The sequence below is a fragment of the Rhinolophus sinicus genome, linkage group LG04 (genome assembly GCF_036562045.2).
Source record: "Rhinolophus sinicus isolate RSC01 linkage group LG04, ASM3656204v1, whole genome shotgun sequence".
NCBI lineage: Eukaryota > Metazoa > Chordata > Mammalia > Chiroptera > Rhinolophidae > Rhinolophus > Rhinolophus sinicus.
Genome location: NC_133754.1, coordinates 25104225 through 25122358, shown reverse-complemented (window position 1 = coordinate 25122358; position 18134 = coordinate 25104225). Strand labels below are relative to the sequence as shown.

The 18134-nt window shown below is 37.7% G+C and overlaps 1 protein-coding gene across 17 annotated transcripts in view; it reads left to right on the top strand.

Annotated features, from left to right (window-relative positions):
• Positions 1–18134, top strand: part of KLF12 (KLF transcription factor 12) — a 511365-nt gene that overhangs the window by 437516 nt on the left and 55715 nt on the right. For all 17 annotated transcript variants that reach the window (XM_074329362.1, XM_074329360.1, XM_074329370.1 and 14 more), the window contains one exon: positions 1529–1591. In XM_074329362.1, the coding sequence (XP_074185463.1) occupies positions 1529–1591 (63 nt within the window). The remainder of the gene's footprint in view (positions 1–1528; positions 1592–18134) is intronic.

Sequence of the window (18134 nt, the reverse complement as noted above, 5' to 3'; positions counted from 1 at the left end):
GTCTTGTAAATAAGAATAATGTCTGAGACATAAAGATTAAAGATAGCACCAGCTAAAAGACTGCCTAGATCTCACAAATCCTAGTAAAGCTAGAGCAAAGCAGGAAGTTTGCTACAAGCAGGGCATGTTGTGTTGCCAGTTAGTGACCCACAAAGATGAAGTTCAGCAGCTAGTTCCTGATTCGAAGATACCAGCATTTCCTAGAAAATTAAACTATTTTCAGTGGATGACTCCAACTCTGGAAGCTTGTAAAACAATATATAGTCTTTATTTCTGCATTATTTTGCTAAAGTTTTGAATTGAATTTGCCTTCCTCAAAACTCAAAGCTGTAGAGCATCATATCTAGAAGGTCTTTCCCCTAGAAATAACTGTTTGCCTTTCCTTCCTCCCCCCATTCCCACAGATTCTATTTCTGGACATGTGGATGAAGTTATAGAGGGAAGGAAAAAAAACTTTTCCTGTATCCTCTCAGATTCAGTGGTCGGGGACTTGCAAATTAAACTGACAAAAGACAGATTAGCAAGAGGAAAAAACTGTTTATGTGTGCAACATACATACATGCAGGAGTGCTCAGTGATAAGTAACTCCAAAAGGTGGTTAAAATTTGGCACTTATATACCACTTTAACAAAGGATGATGAATTGGGGAGAAGGGACTAGTTGAAAGAAAAAGGGTCTGGGCTTCTACGGGGGTAAATTGTAAGAAGGTAACTATTAGGAAATGTATGGGGAAACAAATGGTACATAAGGGTGTTTTGTGCAGACTCATCTCAGCACCATCCTACCGTGTACTCCTCTTCCTGGTATGGGACAAGGGGACACCTTTACAAATGAAAATTTTCTTTACAGAAGATAACTTCATGCCCTGCTTTTAGATCTATAAATGAAAGATAGAGAGTTCCTCCTGTGTGCTTTTTCTCAGTTACCTTTAGCTCAAAATAATCCTTATGCCAAATTAGCATATTTTGGGGTGGCATATCCTGATCCCCTTTATTATCTTGCTTTTTAGGCTTTTAAATCTAGAAGTTGACTGAGAAGAGTGTGTACTTGGACTGTCTCTTGTGTCCCTCTGTGGGAACAGGTAGCAGAAAGGGCTCACTGAGGGCAAATACCATACTTTAACATTATTTTTACCCACTCCTACACTTGGCAAGGACTAGGTAGTCAGTAACTTTGTTGGATTGAGTGAAGGAATCAGTTGATTAAAATTGGTGGTCCTGCTTTAATCAACGGATTAAAACTGGGGTCCTGCTTTAATCAATTGATTAAAATTGGTGTCTTCAGAGTGAACATTGTGACAAACCCTTGTTATGTTAAAAGTATAGAAGGAAAAAGAGACAGACTCTACAGGTTTGTAGGCATGGGAACATAATTGCATCCTTTTACCAAGAAGTGATCAATATCTGGGGGATTTCATATTAAGCAAATCTAAAAGAAATTATTTATTAACCAAATCCCTTGTTATTTGTTCACTTATAATCAGGAACATGCTTTTTCAATGATTGGATTACGTCTTATCTGTCTACAGGGTACATCCATCCCCAGTATCAAGGGTCCGCGGAAATCGAATGAATAATCAGAAGTTTGCTTGGTGAGTACACAGTCTAAATTATGAGAACTTGTAAGTCTTATGGGAAATTTTAAAAAGGCTGTGTTAAAACAATAGAGAATTAGTCCTGCTTCTGTATAGAGAATATATCTCTACTGAACTACATAATCTCCCTTTCCTTTGGAAAGATCTAAGTGAACATGATATAAGTGCTTTCCAGCCAAAATTCTTTACTCACCAAAACTGAGTGCAACATTTTTTCCCTAACAGGTACGGTATACTTTCCAGGATTATCAACCGTTAGATTTTAAAAGAATGTTTCTCTTTTTCTGAAAACACTGTAAATTTTTCAGTGACACTTAGGCAACAATTCAGATTTTTCTCAGGTACCAATATCCACTTCTCATGAAGATTTTCACAGTAAGTTAATATACTAATTTTGATATATTTAGATAATTTTTTCTGAATGAGCCTTAAATATCGAGAGATTGTTGTTGTTATTTTAATTTGGGAAATACAAAGATCTTCTTTTACTAATGAGTTCTTGAACAGAAATATGGATGAAACTTACCAGAAATGACCTGAAAAGTTAGTTCAGCCACAAAACATTGATTATTGATTCTGTAAAGAATGTGAAACAAAAAATAATATTGTAGGTTTTAAAGTCCATATTTGTTATATTATCTACCCCATTCCACAAAATTAACCTTTCCAGAAATAATGTATCTTCAAAAAAAAATGAAGGAAAGAAAGAAAAAATTGAACTTAAACTTTGTATTGTATTACTTCAGAGGTGAATGGAAATTCACAGGTCTCCATTTTTACTTCACCGAATTGTGCTTAAAATGGGATTTTGATTAAAGCTGTGACAGTTTTTAAAGTATGGGAAGATGATTACCAAAGATTGAACTTCCAAATTAATTTTATTCCTAAATCAGGATTATTTTTAGACACAAAATAATGATTCTGTGAATTTGAATAGTGCCTAATCAGCTCACCTCCCTTCCCCGTTAAATCTAATTAACCTTCACAATAGCTTGATGTTGTTGTTAAATATTGTGCTTTTCTTTTTCACGGAGAGGGAAATGGAGCACAGGTGATACAGCCATTTGCTCACACTGTCTAAAAGCTGGGACATCCTTCCTGGTTTCTCACAATCACTAAAGCATATTGTCCCGTCAAACCTGGAAACCTGAGGGAATAAGAATGCCGGTGGCCATTACATAGAAGGACAGGGAGCAATCAGGTCCTTTCCAGACCGCACAGAGTTGCTGTTTCTTCTCAGTGCAAGCCATATTGCACTAAGAAACTTTATTATTTATAGAGACAATTAGATGCTCAAGTGAACAACATAAGTTAATGGACAGAGTACAGCTTTGTCAGTTATAAGATCCTGCTTCTACAACTTATTTCTCAATAGCTAAATGTGGAACACTGCGTAAATAACAAATTTTCTTTTCTTCACTTTTACTTTCTGGAGTATTGGAATAACAACGATAACTCGTTCCAACATAATTTATAGCACGTTATTTGGTTAGTAAGTTTAAACCACTTTTACCTCCAGAGAAATAATCTATGAAAAACAAAAAGGATTTTTACTCCTAGCCTTGAAAAAAATTCAGCTTTTATTTATTCAGCAACATTTATTTACTGTCCCTGGCACTGTGAGAAGCACTAGATTAGAAAGATAAATAAAACATGGTTTCTGTTCTCAAGAGGCCCACTGTCTTGTAGGGGATGTGTGTGTGTGTGTGTGTGTGTGTGTGTGTGTGTGGTGTCACATAAATAATATACAATCAATAGTATATGATGTCATACAAGCAACATGTAATATATAATCGAATGTGGATAATGCTGTAAAGAGATGTATTTGTAATATAATGTTCAGAGGGAAATGTTATCAGCTCTGTTTAAGGTTAATTTTAGAGTGGTCAGTAGAGAAGGGAGAAAATATAAAGGAAGGAAGAGGACTGTCAGAAAACCCATCCCAGAGAGAGTTTTTGAGTGAAGACTCAGAATTCCAGAATTAGTAGGAAAAGCAGAGGGTTGAGGCTTTCTTTATAGATTGGAACCCAAGTACAGGGACCTGGAGACAATTCTAAATTAACTATAATAGGAGCATATGGATTTAATACAGGTGCTTTAGTTGGTCGTGCGTTAGTTAAAATTCCTATTATATATACTACCTTGAATTTTCCTTAAGTTAATACTGCGAGGCTGCTATATGAAAATAAATCAACTAGCTAGGAAGTAGCCCAGTGAGTCACTGAGCATCTATATCTGGTTAAGTGATAAACGCTCGCTATTTCTTTGAGAAATACTGGCTCTGAAAATCCAGGAAGTTTAAATACTCATGCTAGCAGTGGAGATGAAGGGAAAGTGACACTTGTTCTCCCCAAAATAGAAGTGTGGGATAATTTATAGAATTATGTGAAGTTCAGTACTCGCTTGGCTCTGACTTGAGTTAGCTGTGCAAACACTATATGTGAGTGATGTTGGGTGATTTTTTGAAGTTGGGTTAGCAAATGCTTCAATCCTTTAAAAAAATATTGTTCATCAAATAAGAAATTAAACCTCCGTAAAAGAGGAAGGGCTCGAATTCAAAGGTTTTTGCATAGAAAATGAATGACAATTGGTAGGTGGGTTGTACATATCAGTGGTTTTAGCTATCAAACCAGTGTTGATTATTGGGTAAAGATGGTTTAAGATTTTAAGTAGTGTTTTTCTTTGCATAATGTTAATATGAGAGGCATCCACTCACCTTATTCCTGTGGCAGCATTTCCACTGAAACTAAAGAAATGTGTGGAAAAGAATTTCTGTTCAGAAAGGCAAACAAACCTGCTGGAATGAAAAGAAAATGTGGTAACGAATGTACATATCCAGGGAGGAGATGAAAGCACCGGGATGTAAGAGTTCCAATGACAGATGCTAGGATGGAGCCAGCTTGCTATAGCTCTCTGCTAGCTCTCGGCGATTAAAGAATGGCAATAAGAACTTCTTGCAGGATATGTTAGCACCCTGATAAAGAACATGAATGAGATCACAGTACAACTCCAATTAATCAAAGGTAGCAATCCAGGCCAGACCTAAACTCTTCATCAGAATGGCTCTCCCCTCACTGCCACTGCCACTCTAGTAGTGTTTGATGGTTTGAGGATTGATCAAGACTTTGTGTTTCAGCATGTGAATTTCCCTCTGTATTTCATGAATCGTATCTCTCCTCTTTCCTTCACCATTGGCCCTAAGTGGAGGTGATCACACCTTCCTTTGTCCAATAACTGTAGAAACCTTTTGTAGAGTGTTTGCCACTCATTCTTATGTCTGACAATGTCAGGAAAAAAAGATTTTGCTCCATTTGGGGCAAATTGGGGAAAATGGGGCCAACCTTATTAAAGAGTTAAATGTGCAAATAGACTTTTGTTCCTTACAGATCTTTTTTCATGAAATGATTATAGTCTGATATCAAATCCACAGAGAGTTTCCAAGTCATTTTTCAGCTGTTTTATTCCCGAAGATGTGATAGAAATCTGAATCCTGTGTTTGGTATAAATGTAAAGGTTAGAGCAAAACAGGAAGGGGCTCAGGGAGGAATTTCTCTGAACTGAACAATGAAGTTGATTTAAGACTCCCAAAATTTGTAGGATCAGTGTAAGTATTCTGAAGACATGCATATTAGTATCTGCTCACTTTTACCTTTTTACCCTTTTTTCTCTTCTCTCCACTTCTCCCTTCACCCGGCACCATTCCTAGACTTTTAAAGGACTTGAGTATATAGTGTTCTTGATGATGGTGGTAATAGTGGTTACGCTGTGGACCTAAAACATCCGTTTAGAACTACTCTGTAATAGTGGGTCTTACATAATAGAGACTATATGGGCTGTTTATATGATGACAGAAAATAAAGTATTACTAGGAATTCATCAATAAAATAGAAGTAATTTCCTCTAACCAATTGGATGCTGCCACCACCAGTCTCAGTTATGATTTATTTCTTACCAACATGCCTGAGATGTTATACAGCTGTCTACACCAAGAAGCTCCAATTTTTAATGGAGTATCTGCAAATTTTGATACCTTCTGGGTGTGAATCACATTTCACATTTGGATGTGATAACGTTCTGTGCCACAAATTTTTGTGGAGAACAGGAAGAGCCTTTTCACACTGATGTTTTATTGTTGGAGATAGTGCTACAATGAAATTAAATATTTATATGCAAACGGTTGCAAATGTTAGACATGACTTCGTAGAATCTTTCTAGAAGATGTAACTAGTATAGATCTTTGTGATAAAAATAAGAACAGTGGTTTTTCTTTACAGCTTTGCCTTAATGGAGGAAGACACTCAAGTTGTTGATATTGGAAACTTCTCAGAAAGCTGTACAGCTCACCCTTTAGAAAGGGACAGAACATTTCCAAATGTAGTAGTTAGTATCAGTGTCAGAGCTGCAAAGGAAGGGAAAGCATCATCAGGTTCAGTTCAGCTCCTCACTTTCCAACACGTAACCTGTCAGCCATGGGCATATGGTCTCTGCACACTTGTCCAGTCATCTTTCCACTATGCAGTGCTTAGCTACTGTTCAAGAAATGCTAAAGACTAAATAAGATGAATGTTTAATTCATTACGAGCCAAGCAGAAGGCTTTTGTCGGGGAAATTCCCATGATATTGATGTGATGAAGGAAGAGAAAGGAGAAATAGAAGAGGCCTAATGAAGACATTGCTGCTCACTCCAATATGTGGCAGTTACTCCCTGCCACAGTGTTTACTCATCATCTTGCAGCTCCTTGCATATGCTCATTATTTATAGACAATTTATGTTATTTTAATTACCAGGTCATTCCACTGCCATGCTTCTTGACTTATGGGGCAAAAATTGTGATGATGTGTGTGGACTTTGATATGTGAAAGTTCTAATTCCCAGAATGCCTGCCTGGCCTTCATCATTTTTTTTGTTTTTGTTTTTGTTTTTTTTAAGGAGGGTGCAACTCTCAGTGGCCCATTCGGGGATCGAACCAACAACCTTGGTGCTGCTACCAGCACCATGCTCTAAGCAACTGAGCTAACCGGCCACCCCTTAATTTTTGTTTTTTTTCAATCCATATGTGTTTATAAGTAACAGCATGTTGCCTTTAGATTTCCTTTGGAAGCATATTCTCTCCGATGTTTGATAACAGATTCAGAAAATGGGCATCATTCCTATAATCATGAACCAGTTGGCAAGTTCTGTGTATACGTACTGAATTGCAATGAAAAGAAGTGCCTCCAGGATGTTGCTACCTTTTAAATCCCTCCAAATTCACATCTTTTTTTTTTTAATGTTATAATCCAGGATCAGCTATTAAATTCTTTACTTCCAGCACCTCTTCAAATTTAGCTTCGTGACAATCATGTATACTTTAAACTTGTGTACCACCTTTCAGATTGACCTTATTGAAGACCTTTGGTCTAATTTTCCTAAATTCCCTATTACCTAGAATTTTAGCAAGAAACCTCATAATAAAAATGTTTCACGTTCCTGTTAGTATCAGCTGATTTTTATGTCTAGTATTGCTGGAGTCATAGTAAAGATGATTGGGGGGAGGGGGGATTAAGCTAGGTTAATTTCTGCAATTATTTCCTTAATTATAAAAGGATTGGGACTATAAAATCATGTTAAACCATAAAGATCACCACTTCTGAGACCTTTTTCTATTGAAAGTCCATGAGTATGTTGTTTTCACCAACCTGCTACTCAGAACCATTATAGTGTATTACCAAAAGTCTGATATAAGAACTCATAAGGCATGTCAGTATACTCTTTTCTTCATTCCTGCATTCCTGCCATCTTCTCAGCACTGTAGCTAGCTGTAGTCCTAGTCTCTAATAAAACATCTCTGTTGTGTTAACTGTTTCAGCATGACCAAGAGACATTTCTTCCGTACTCAAAAGGACTTGCTTAGAAAATCTGAAAATATGTGGAGACTCAACAACATGCTTCGATAGGTCAAGGAAGAAATTGCAAGAGAAATTTAAAAAATATTTTTAACAAAATGAAAATTAGAGCACAACTTAATCAAAATTTGTGAGATGCGTCAAAAGCAGTGCTTTGAAAGAAATTTATGTTGTTGCATGCATATATTGGAAACGAAGAAAGACCTAAAATCAACAATCTAAGTTTCCACCTTAGGGAAACCTGAAAAAGAAGAGCAAATTAAATCCAAAGTAAGCAGAAGAAAAGAAATAACAAAAGGTATTGTTTGTAGTTCTGGGAGTTGTAGCATATTTTTCATAGAACTGTAATTTTTTTAGGTGGTTTTATACACTTAAGGATGTTTAAAATTACATAATCAGGAATGATGATTTACTCTGGGAACACTACTGAAACTATAGCTTTTTACAGAGTTTTAAATTGTGCAGTGTGCGTTTTTCTCCATCACAATCCCGTCCCTGTTAAATTTGGTCAGATGTAGAACTTTAAAATAATGGCCATGTTGTAATGAAACATGGACAGAGGGATGTGGGAGTCATTAATGAACAATGCAGAAAAAAACTGTCCCAATATGAAAAAATATGGATCTGTGATGGCACCAGTACAAGTCATGTTATAATTAACATATCAAATTAAAATGAAGAAAGATCTTATTTTATGTATATCTAGAGACACCGCATTCTTTCTTAAGTGTTTCATAGTATTTTTGAATGGATATATTTGGGCTAAAAGATTGGCTGATCCTAAATGTCTTCAAAATATGTACTTGAAAGAATAATGACTAGTATGTGGACCCAATCAAAAATCCTAGTATGTTCGTGAATGTGCTATGAATACCACTCAGGATAATAAATCTGAAGGGGCTTTCCCTGTGAGAATGCTGGGTGTACCAGCAGTATTATTTTGGTTTCCATCTATTAGTCATATTTGCATTGTCATCTTTTTAGCCATGAAGGGTCTTCTGCATACACATGAACTAACAATTTTATTTTTATTTTTTTTCAAACTTTTATTTATTTTAAGTGTGTTTTTCCAGGACCCATCAGCTCCAAGTCAAGTAGTTGTTTCAATCTAGCTGTGGAGGGCGCAGCTCACAGTGGCCCATGTGGGGATCCAGCCGGAAACCTTGTTGTTAAGAGCACCGCGCTCTAACCAACTGAGCTAACCGGCTACCCCTGAACTAGCAATTTTAAAATTAGATGCAATTTCACCTTACTCTAATTTTTCTCAGCTGACCACTAGATTTTCATGGTTTCTGAGTAATTTCCTTAAAATTGGCTATGTATTACTTTTCTTAATATACTGTGTTTCCCCCAAAATAAGACATAGCCGAACAATCATCTCTAATGTGTCTTTTGGAGCAAAAATTAATATAAGACCCAATTATTTTATCATATTATATTATATTATATTATATTATATTATATTATATTATATTATATTATATTATACCCAACCGGGTCTTATATTAATTTTTGCTCCAAAAGATGCATTACAGCTGATAGTCCAGCTAGGTCTTATTTTCGGGGAAACATGGTAGTACTAGGTTACCTAATCTATGATCAATATCCTCATAATTAATAGATCTCTTTTAATCAATTTTAGAAGAGCAATAGTGTGTGACATATTTTTCCAAAAATTAAAATCAACCCAATATCACACTGGTTTTCGTCACAGCAATTCAACATACGTGCACAGCTAATATGGTAGCTGAAGGGCTAAAGACCCTGCTGGCATCCATTGCCTGTTTGTAGCCATTACTTCTGTCTAAATTTTCATTCAGTTTAGTCTCTTTTATCAGGTAGGATTCTTTTGTTGGAAGTAATTGAAACCGAGTCTGGCCAACTTAAGCAAATGATAATTTTGTAGAAGCACTTGAGGTGAGTTAGAGTCAAAATACAGCAGAGGAGCTGGGCCTCAAGACACACAAGAAGCAGGACAGCACCCAGGGTTCAGGGAGCAGGTTTGAAGAAGCAGGTGCAGACCTAGAGTGAGAAAGCCCTAGAGTCTGATGGGCTTAGGTCCCAGCCCTTTGCTGAGGGAGAAAGGTACCTGGGTTAACTGTCCCTCTAAGACCACATGTAGTGAGGACCACAGGTAACGGGACAGTTTCCCAAAGGAACAGGAGGTACTGGTACCAAAAAATGATGGGAAGGACTACTCTTCAAAAACTAGTGCTATCGATTATCCTACTATTTGGTGAATTAGAAGCTGTCATTAAAGGTAGTGAATAAACTTTAATGTTATTCCCTGGAGACCATGATTTCTTACATTTTGGGTGATAAGGTACTCTGCAAGAGTAACTAAAATACATGGCTTCTCTTAGATCTTATTCTTGGTTATTCAATGGCCAAAGCATAAGAAGATGTCAAAATAGACTCCAGTCTTCTTGAAATTTACAGATTTTGGTCCTAATCCCTTCAAACCATTCATTTTCCCAGAAATCCTACTTTAAATCACATTTTAAAATGCAGTCTTTAAAACCAAACATTCATAATTATTGTGATAAGATATATAAAATAGTCAAAGCAAAAATAGTCAAAGCAGAAGAACTTTTTTTTTTTTTTTAATTGGGGAAGGGGAACAGGACTTTATTGGGGAACAGTATGTACTTCCAGGACTTTTTTTCCAAGTCAAGTTGTTGTCCTTTCAGTCTTAGTTGTGGAGGGCGCAGCTCAGCTCCAGGTCCAGTTGCCGTTGCTAGTTGCAGGGGGCGCAACCCACCTTCCCTTGCGGGACTCAAATCGAACTGGCAACCTTGTGGTTGAGAGCCCACGCTCCAACCAAGTTAGCCGAGGTGCTGTGTTCAATCTTAGTTGCAGGGGGCAGAGCCCACCATCCCTTGCAGTACTCAAGGAGTTGAACTGGCAACCTTGTGGTTGAAAGCCCACTGGCCCATGTGGGAATCGAACCGGTAGCCCTCGGAGTTAGGAGCACGGAGCCCCAACCCCCTGAGCCACCAGGCTGGCCCAGAACTTCTTAAAGTGTATAAAGCTTGAGTCTACAAGCTTGTGGTGTAAATTTGTCACTTATACTAAGTTAGTCTTTATTCCTTTATTCCTTCCTGCTTTTCAGTATTTCTATTGAATGAATGAATGAATGAATGAATGAATGGTGTCTGACCCAAACTGTTCAAATTAGGTCTTGGGAAAAGTGCAAAAGAGATAATACTCTTCATAATAATATTATCTTGAAAGAAAGTGCCTTATAAACCTTAGGTTTGAGCCCACAATCAAATTTCAATATTACATAAAAGGAATCTCTTTGGCATCATCCAATTGATTCGTTGACACACCCCGCATTTATTATATAGCCTCAAATGAAGCTATAATTTACTTCAACTCTCTTGGGTCCCTATGGACTCTAACAACGGAAAATCCTGAGCAGATGGGTATATGTAGGTAGTAGGTAGGACTGTGGTTGCGCACACTAGGTAAATGCGTGCTCCAGAAGGGGCATGTTACATCCAAGCAGAAATGGTAGCATTTTAGGATGTAAATGCATCCAGTTTACCTCAGTTTCTGTAAAGGCTAAACAGAAGGGTAACTCTGTATGTTACCAATCCGATCATGATTGTGCTCACTAAATAATCTGTTCCATCCTATAATATATTTGGGACACCTTCATACATGAACATATCATGTCACATCCTTTAGAAAGCAATGATTTCAATCACCCGTAGGGCTAAATTGTTGTTATTGTAAAATAGAAATCTCTCCAGTTCCATCTATTTTCCCATTTCTCTACTCATTGCCTTTTTCCCTCAGAGGTCTGTAAAGAAAAAGAAACATTGCCTTCCTCAGAATTTGTAGTCGATAGGTATGGGGAAAGAAAGAAAATACCTTCCTATTATTTTTCACTTTAGACTTGAATTATTTTGTACTTTTTGAAGAACCCTGTAGCTTAACCATAAGAATGGACTGATTTCTTACAGTGAAAGTGGCTTACAGTCATGTACCCCAAACTTTACAGGCTGTGAAGTGTTTATTTGGGGAAGAAGGAAGTATGGATTTATATTGAAGGTAGGAAACAAAGGCCAAAGGCAACTATGTTGAAAACAGAAGAAAGTTGCTGCCACCTAGAGGTTAAACTTGGTAAATTCCGAGAGCGTGCTGTGAACATTCAGGAAATAATCTTGAGAGTTGATATTGATGTACTATCATCATAAAACGGAAATGCAGCCAGTTGACTCAGTCTCTGCCTCTAAGTTGAACTAGTCTCATTCCACCCCTTTCACTGGTGCTACTGTGCCAGTATTTCCTATGAGCTTTTTCTGACCTTAGTGAGTTTTTCTATTTTTTGTGGACAGCAACCTTGTTATTGATTGTAAAAACGCATGTTAAATCATTGGAAGTCTTCCTCCTGTATAATACAATTCAGTTATTGGGAAGGTTCATATTACTCTGGCTAGTAGAGAATGTCTTTTTCCATAGCCCAGACCATCTTTTTCAAATATTATCCCAGGACCTCCATTAAGGTTCCATTCTCATTCACTTGTGTGGCTGATGCTCTTTTGTTTCCCAGGAAAGCACAGGTAGCAGGGAAAGCTGTGAGATGAGAGTAGAGTGTCCTGGGCACACCCTTAAGAAGAAAGGTATAAATATTTAATAAAATATTCTTCGTTTCCACCAAAAAAAGAAAAAAGAAGAAGAGGTAGAAGAAGAAGGGACCTGAGACTCACCTGAGTTATGCAAAAATCTAAAACCAGAGCAGCACCAGCCTGAAGAATAGTATGCCATTTGGACCATTTTCATTTTGGTTATTAGGAACTTACTGGACATAGTGCACTGACATTTTAAAAACTAGTTTGTCAGGACATTTTTAATGGAACAATCTCCCTCATAAAGAAGTCTAGACAGCCAAAAATGCTGTGCTGCCACATTTGGCTTGACAGTCTCTCTTTTCAGGACTGCCATACTGCACAATCCCAGTGGTCCCCATTGGACTTTGTGCGAAGGTTGCCTCCTGGAGCACTAAAACAAAATGCATTTGCAGGGAAAGGTGGGAAACTAGGAAAACAATGTGTGTGTGAGTGTGCATGTCTACCCCTCTCTCCTCTCCTGAATGGGATATTTGATTGAATGTTGTTGATGATTGCAGTGATGGTTTGCAGGAGGAAAAGGGCCCCCCCCAATACCAGAAGGTATCAGCAATACCGTTAGGAAAATGAGGATATGTTTATTTTCAACCCCACTGCTTCCTTAAGAATGCATTAGCCAAATCTCTTCTCTGCCTAACCTCACTTGCTTGCCACATTTGTTCTTTCTCTCATCCTGTATTTAATTTTGTTACAATTTGTAAGCATTCATATTCTCCAATACGTACAAATCTGATCACTTTTGAAATTGGCCAGAAATTATTACTTCTTACTCAATAGCACCATCACTTTTCTAGAATGTTTGTGTTCATTCATTTGTTCCCTTATTCAGTAAATTGATTGCACCCACAATGATCTATTCCCTTTTCTGCCTTCTGGGGACACTGTATTTAATAAGCAAACAAGGCCCCTGCTCTCATGGAGCTTACTGTGTAATAGAGTAAGATAGACAACTACTGATAAGTGCTCTGATGAAACTATAATAGGGATATGATTGGAAATGACTAGAAGCCATCCAAGGGGCTTGGTCAGAAAAAGCCTCCTGAAAGGACATGACACAGAAGCTGGGAGCTGAATGAGAAGGAGGCAGCTGTGTGAAAATGTGGGAGAAATTATTCCAGGTAAGATGGGAACAAATTTGGAATGTTCCAAAAGCATAGAGGTGAGTGAGAGGTGGGTGAAATAAGGTTAGAGAGGTTGGCCAGGGCAGAAGCACACCATCTATAGTCTATAATCCAGGTGTAACAGATGGGAGCAATGGGCAGGAGAATGAAGTGAATATATATATATGTATATATATGTATATACGTATATATGTGTGTGTGTATATATATGTATGTATGTATATATATACTCACTGTTCTATGGAAAAAGGATTAGAAGAATGGAAGCAGAGCGAGTAAAGAGGCTGGGGCAGTGGCTGAGGAGAAAGGGTGGTGGATTAAATTAGGGTACATTTTAAAGAAAAGAGAAGAAGCTAGCATGACACCTAGTTTTTGTCTGAGCAACTTGTGATTGTGATCGGGAACTTAGAGGCCGGGGCAAGTCTATGGATACAAATGTGGTCACCATTGCCATAAAAATAATACCTACTGAGGGTGAGTGTTACTGTATAAATATGATGAGGAGGGACAGAAAAGTTTTTGAGATGAAGAAAATTCTGAAGATAAACATTCTTGCAAAATATCAACTGGTATCTCTAAAGTTGAGCCTCAAGTACCCACAGCACAGGGAAATCAGACAGAAGCTACAATGGTGTACTTAAGGTGGCCTGAATATGTCTTCAGGGAGAGAACGACTTTACATATCAGTCAATTTCTTTGCCCCACATTGGCATACTGTCAGCAGCCTATTGTAAAATGATGCCACCTGCCCCAGGATATGTCCAGGCAAGGCACCCAACCTACATAAATCGATCTTAATACATTAAGGCATCCTTTCCCAAAACACCAAGTACCCTGACCTCTTTTTTCCATGAAAAGACGTTAGCACCAGAAAAGAATCTCTTTGTTCATATCCTCCAAGCTCAGTTTTCTTTTTGCTACCCTTCCACATCACCCAAGCCAGCAGCTGCATCATAACTCCAGCTTGGTCAAAACCAACATCCATTTGATCACCCAGTGGAGATTCCTCCTCCTAGATATTTCTTGACAATGTTGGCTCTTCTTCATCCCACTTGCCTTCATCATCTCTTACCTGAAATATTAACCTAAGCTCCTAACTGACCTCTTAGAATTCAGATTCTTTCTACCATCCCCGGCCATTCCCCTGCCATTCAGTTATCACCATGCTTACAGTGATGTTTGTAAAATGCCGATGGGACCTCTTCTTTCTTTACAACTCTGCCGTGCCTTGCACCACATATGAGACCCTTTGCCAGACAGACAATTCGTGTCCTTTCCCACTTTACTTTCCCTAAATTGTTCCCATCCTCCTTGGACCCTACATTCAGCCATGCTGAACTTGTTTTCCAAAAGAGTTTGATCTCCAAAGAAACTAAATCTGACAGACTGTTTCAGAATCTTCTCTGCAGTATTTCCTACAGTTCTCCCTCCCATCAGCCTCTTCTTTCTCTCTGATCCAGTGCCACTATATGAAACAGATTCTCACCCTCATCACAACTTATTGTCATCATTTGTTGGCCTGTGTGTAATGGTCTTCCCACCTTGGTCTTCCAGATGGAGACCCTCCATTGTAAGGACCATTGTTTCTTGGCTTCTAACACAGCACAGGGTATAAAGCAGGCTCGGGGCATATTGATCCATGAAATGAATACTCTTTCCACATCCTCATCTTGTTGGTGGGAAAATGGAGGCCCAAAGAGTTTAAATAATTCTGCTCAAGTTTGTACAGAAAATTAGAGCTAGGATTTGAACTTTGATCTCTTCACTTTGGTGGTTTTCCCTTCACGTTTTCATGGCTATTTCCCATTCCTTGTTCACTATTTTAAGAAAAGTAGACAAATTCAGATTCAGAGGGCAACAAGAGTTCTTCTCATGTTAGAAACATCTTTAAACATTGGTTACATCATCTCTGCTCTTTCTCTGCTTGTAATTGTTATACAACAAAACATTTGAAGGATAATGGTAGAATACTGACCTGAATTTCAGATTTGAAGCCTGTTCTGTCACTCTTTAATTATGTGATCTGAGGCAAGATTGAGTCTCCTGCCATGTGTGTGTGTATGTATGTATGTATATATGTGTATATATGTATATGTATGTGTATGTATATATATACATACACACACACACACACACACACACACACACACATTTCATAGCTTTCCTTTTCTTGTTTCCACAAACCATATAGTATTATGGTTTAGGACTAGCATTCCAATTCCTACCTCCACCTGACTTTTCCATTTATGCCCTTCCCTCTGAGCTACTTGATTCTGAATTTAATTATCAGGTTTACATTAACCCTGTCTCTTTGCTTTCTTCCCACCTAGCCGTTCTTCATGGCTGAGTGAAAAGAGTTTGATTAATAAAAGCTTGCCCTTTTATATTTCCTTATAATTAGTCCAATAAAAAAGGGTCACCTCCTGGATGGGATTTATGTGGGTAGATTCCTTTTTTTTTTTTTTTTTTAATTCTTTGTCCTTTGGGTATGCTAATTCAATGGCTCTTTGTTTCTTGTATATATTAATGGTGTGAAAATCAACCTTCTAGTTTTTATTGCCACACCTTCAAAGACACAAGCACACACAAACATCACAACTCTGGAAATAGATTTTGGAACAAGATTTAAGTGCTGGGACTGTGGTTTAACAGGATTAAGGCCTGTGACATTCTTAGATGAACAAAGAATAATATCCTTTTCCTTTTATTTTTTTTTAAATCTTTATTAACTGGCTCAACAAGTACTGAATTTTAAGCGGCACTGTACAAAGTGTCAATTCATGTCGGTGTGTAGAGTTTAAATCATTTATCTTTCTAAGAGCTAAGAAGTTGGTCCTCCCCAGGATGATAGCAGCTGTGGGTCCATAGTCCCAGAGCACGCACCGTAAAGGGTTTCCTGGTCATAATAAGGGAAGATGGTTTACTTATAGGAAATGTCCATCAAAGCAAATCTAGTGGTGTAATTGGCCACCGAGGGAGCTGTGGCCTCTGAAGTACTGAATATAGATTTTTATCCACCAGCAATTTTTTTAAGGCCTTTAAAACTGACCTGGGGTGAATAAATATTAAAAAAATAGAAGTCTAAGCAACTCAGTGGGAACAGTGCAGGTTTGGGGACATGGGAACACTAGTTCAAATCCCGTCTCCTACATTTATTGGCAGTCTGGCCTTAAGCACATCATCAAACTCCTCACCGTTATTTTTTTTCTGAGGTAAAATACATAAAAAAATTATCTCTTTCCCAGAGCTCAATATATTTTATTTAAATGTGTTTATTCAAAGGGCTCAACAGAGTAGGATCATATATGTTAGCTATTGTTTTTATTAAAATGCCAACTGCCGGTTTTCCACTCTCTCAAAGACAACCATCTGAATGTCATTTGTGTCTGACTTTACCTTCTGTGTGGGTTATGTGCTACCTGATGAGAGAGGGAACCGAATACAAAATTAGAAATGGGCCCTGAAATTAATAATTTGCTCCCAGGCGTGCCTGGTTATATTGCTGGTAAATAATTCATCCTCTGCTGGTAGAGCTAGGTCTCCAAAGTGATTCTCCACAAACTCCTCATTTTTAGCACTTTTCTCCAAAGGGAAACAGCGAAGTCTGATTTCCTCAGGACATGGACGGTGTACTTTGTTAGAACTAACTTTCAGTGACCTTTTATATCCCTAAGCTCTTTATAGTTTCACAGAGTTTCATACTTACCATGTTTGCTTCATAACCATTCTGTGAGACATCTTAAAAGATGTTATCTTAATTTTTAAATGAAGAGAGGCAAAATTGAGTGGTGATTAAAGAATCAGTCGCTTATTTTCATATTTTAGTCACATATTAACTACGTAACCTTAGGAAATTGACTTACTATCTCTATGCCGCAGTTCCCTAATCTATAAAATGGGGCTTGCTATTAATACCTGTCCCATGGTTATTGTGAGGATTAAATGTGCTAATATGTATAAAGCTCTGAGGAAAATGTTTAGCAAACTCAATAAATGTTGACTGTTTTATTACAAGGGGATACAAAGCTAGTTTATGTAGGGTCGTAGCTAATGCATAGCTACCATTAATTATCTCATTAATGTCTAGAAAGTATTTTGACCCTTTTACAGATAACAAAATGGAGACATAGGTTAACTGAAATCCCCAGTATGATATAATACGCTGACCTTGATATTTCTACTGCAACCCTCCTGTTCACGCCTCTTCCTTTACCTACTTTTTAAATGTTCATGTTCTCCAAAATTCCATCTCATTTTGCCCAATCTCCCTTAATAATAATAGCCTTCTCCACAACTTAAGCCCCTCACCCTTTTGCTGATAGCTTGGATTAATCACTTCCCTTCCTCCTCTGGGTCCGCACGAGGAATTCCTGTCACAACCCTTGAGTGTGTACGTATGTGTATGTATGCCCCTTTCATTTAGACTCTTAAGTCCCCAGTACCTTGCATAAGGTCTGGCCCATATGTAGTAGGCACTCAAGAAATATTTGAAGAAAAAAGAAAGAAAGGGCTGGGGCATGGCTTTAAACTAAAGTGTTTATGTTCTTCTAGACTATTTTCTGGAATATTTTAAGGTGGGGTCTTTTTTCCCAAGATTTACTCAGTTAAAATAATTTGCTAATTGGAAGTCTGACATATTGTGAGCACCTACTGTTTGCCAGGCACTGTGCTAATACTGGGAATATAAATAGTCCCAAAGAGTTTCTGTCTTTGGGAGAGAGTTCAAACACTCCTGAATGAGTTAGCAAAGTTATGTTGCTGCTGTGTGTGGATGGTCATTTCTAAAGATAATGTCATCTCTTTGTCACAGGGACGATTTTCTATGCCTCACCAATTTAACCTATTTAGATACTGAATCATGTTTTGGCCCTGGGAGTTGGCATTGTTCGAGATAAT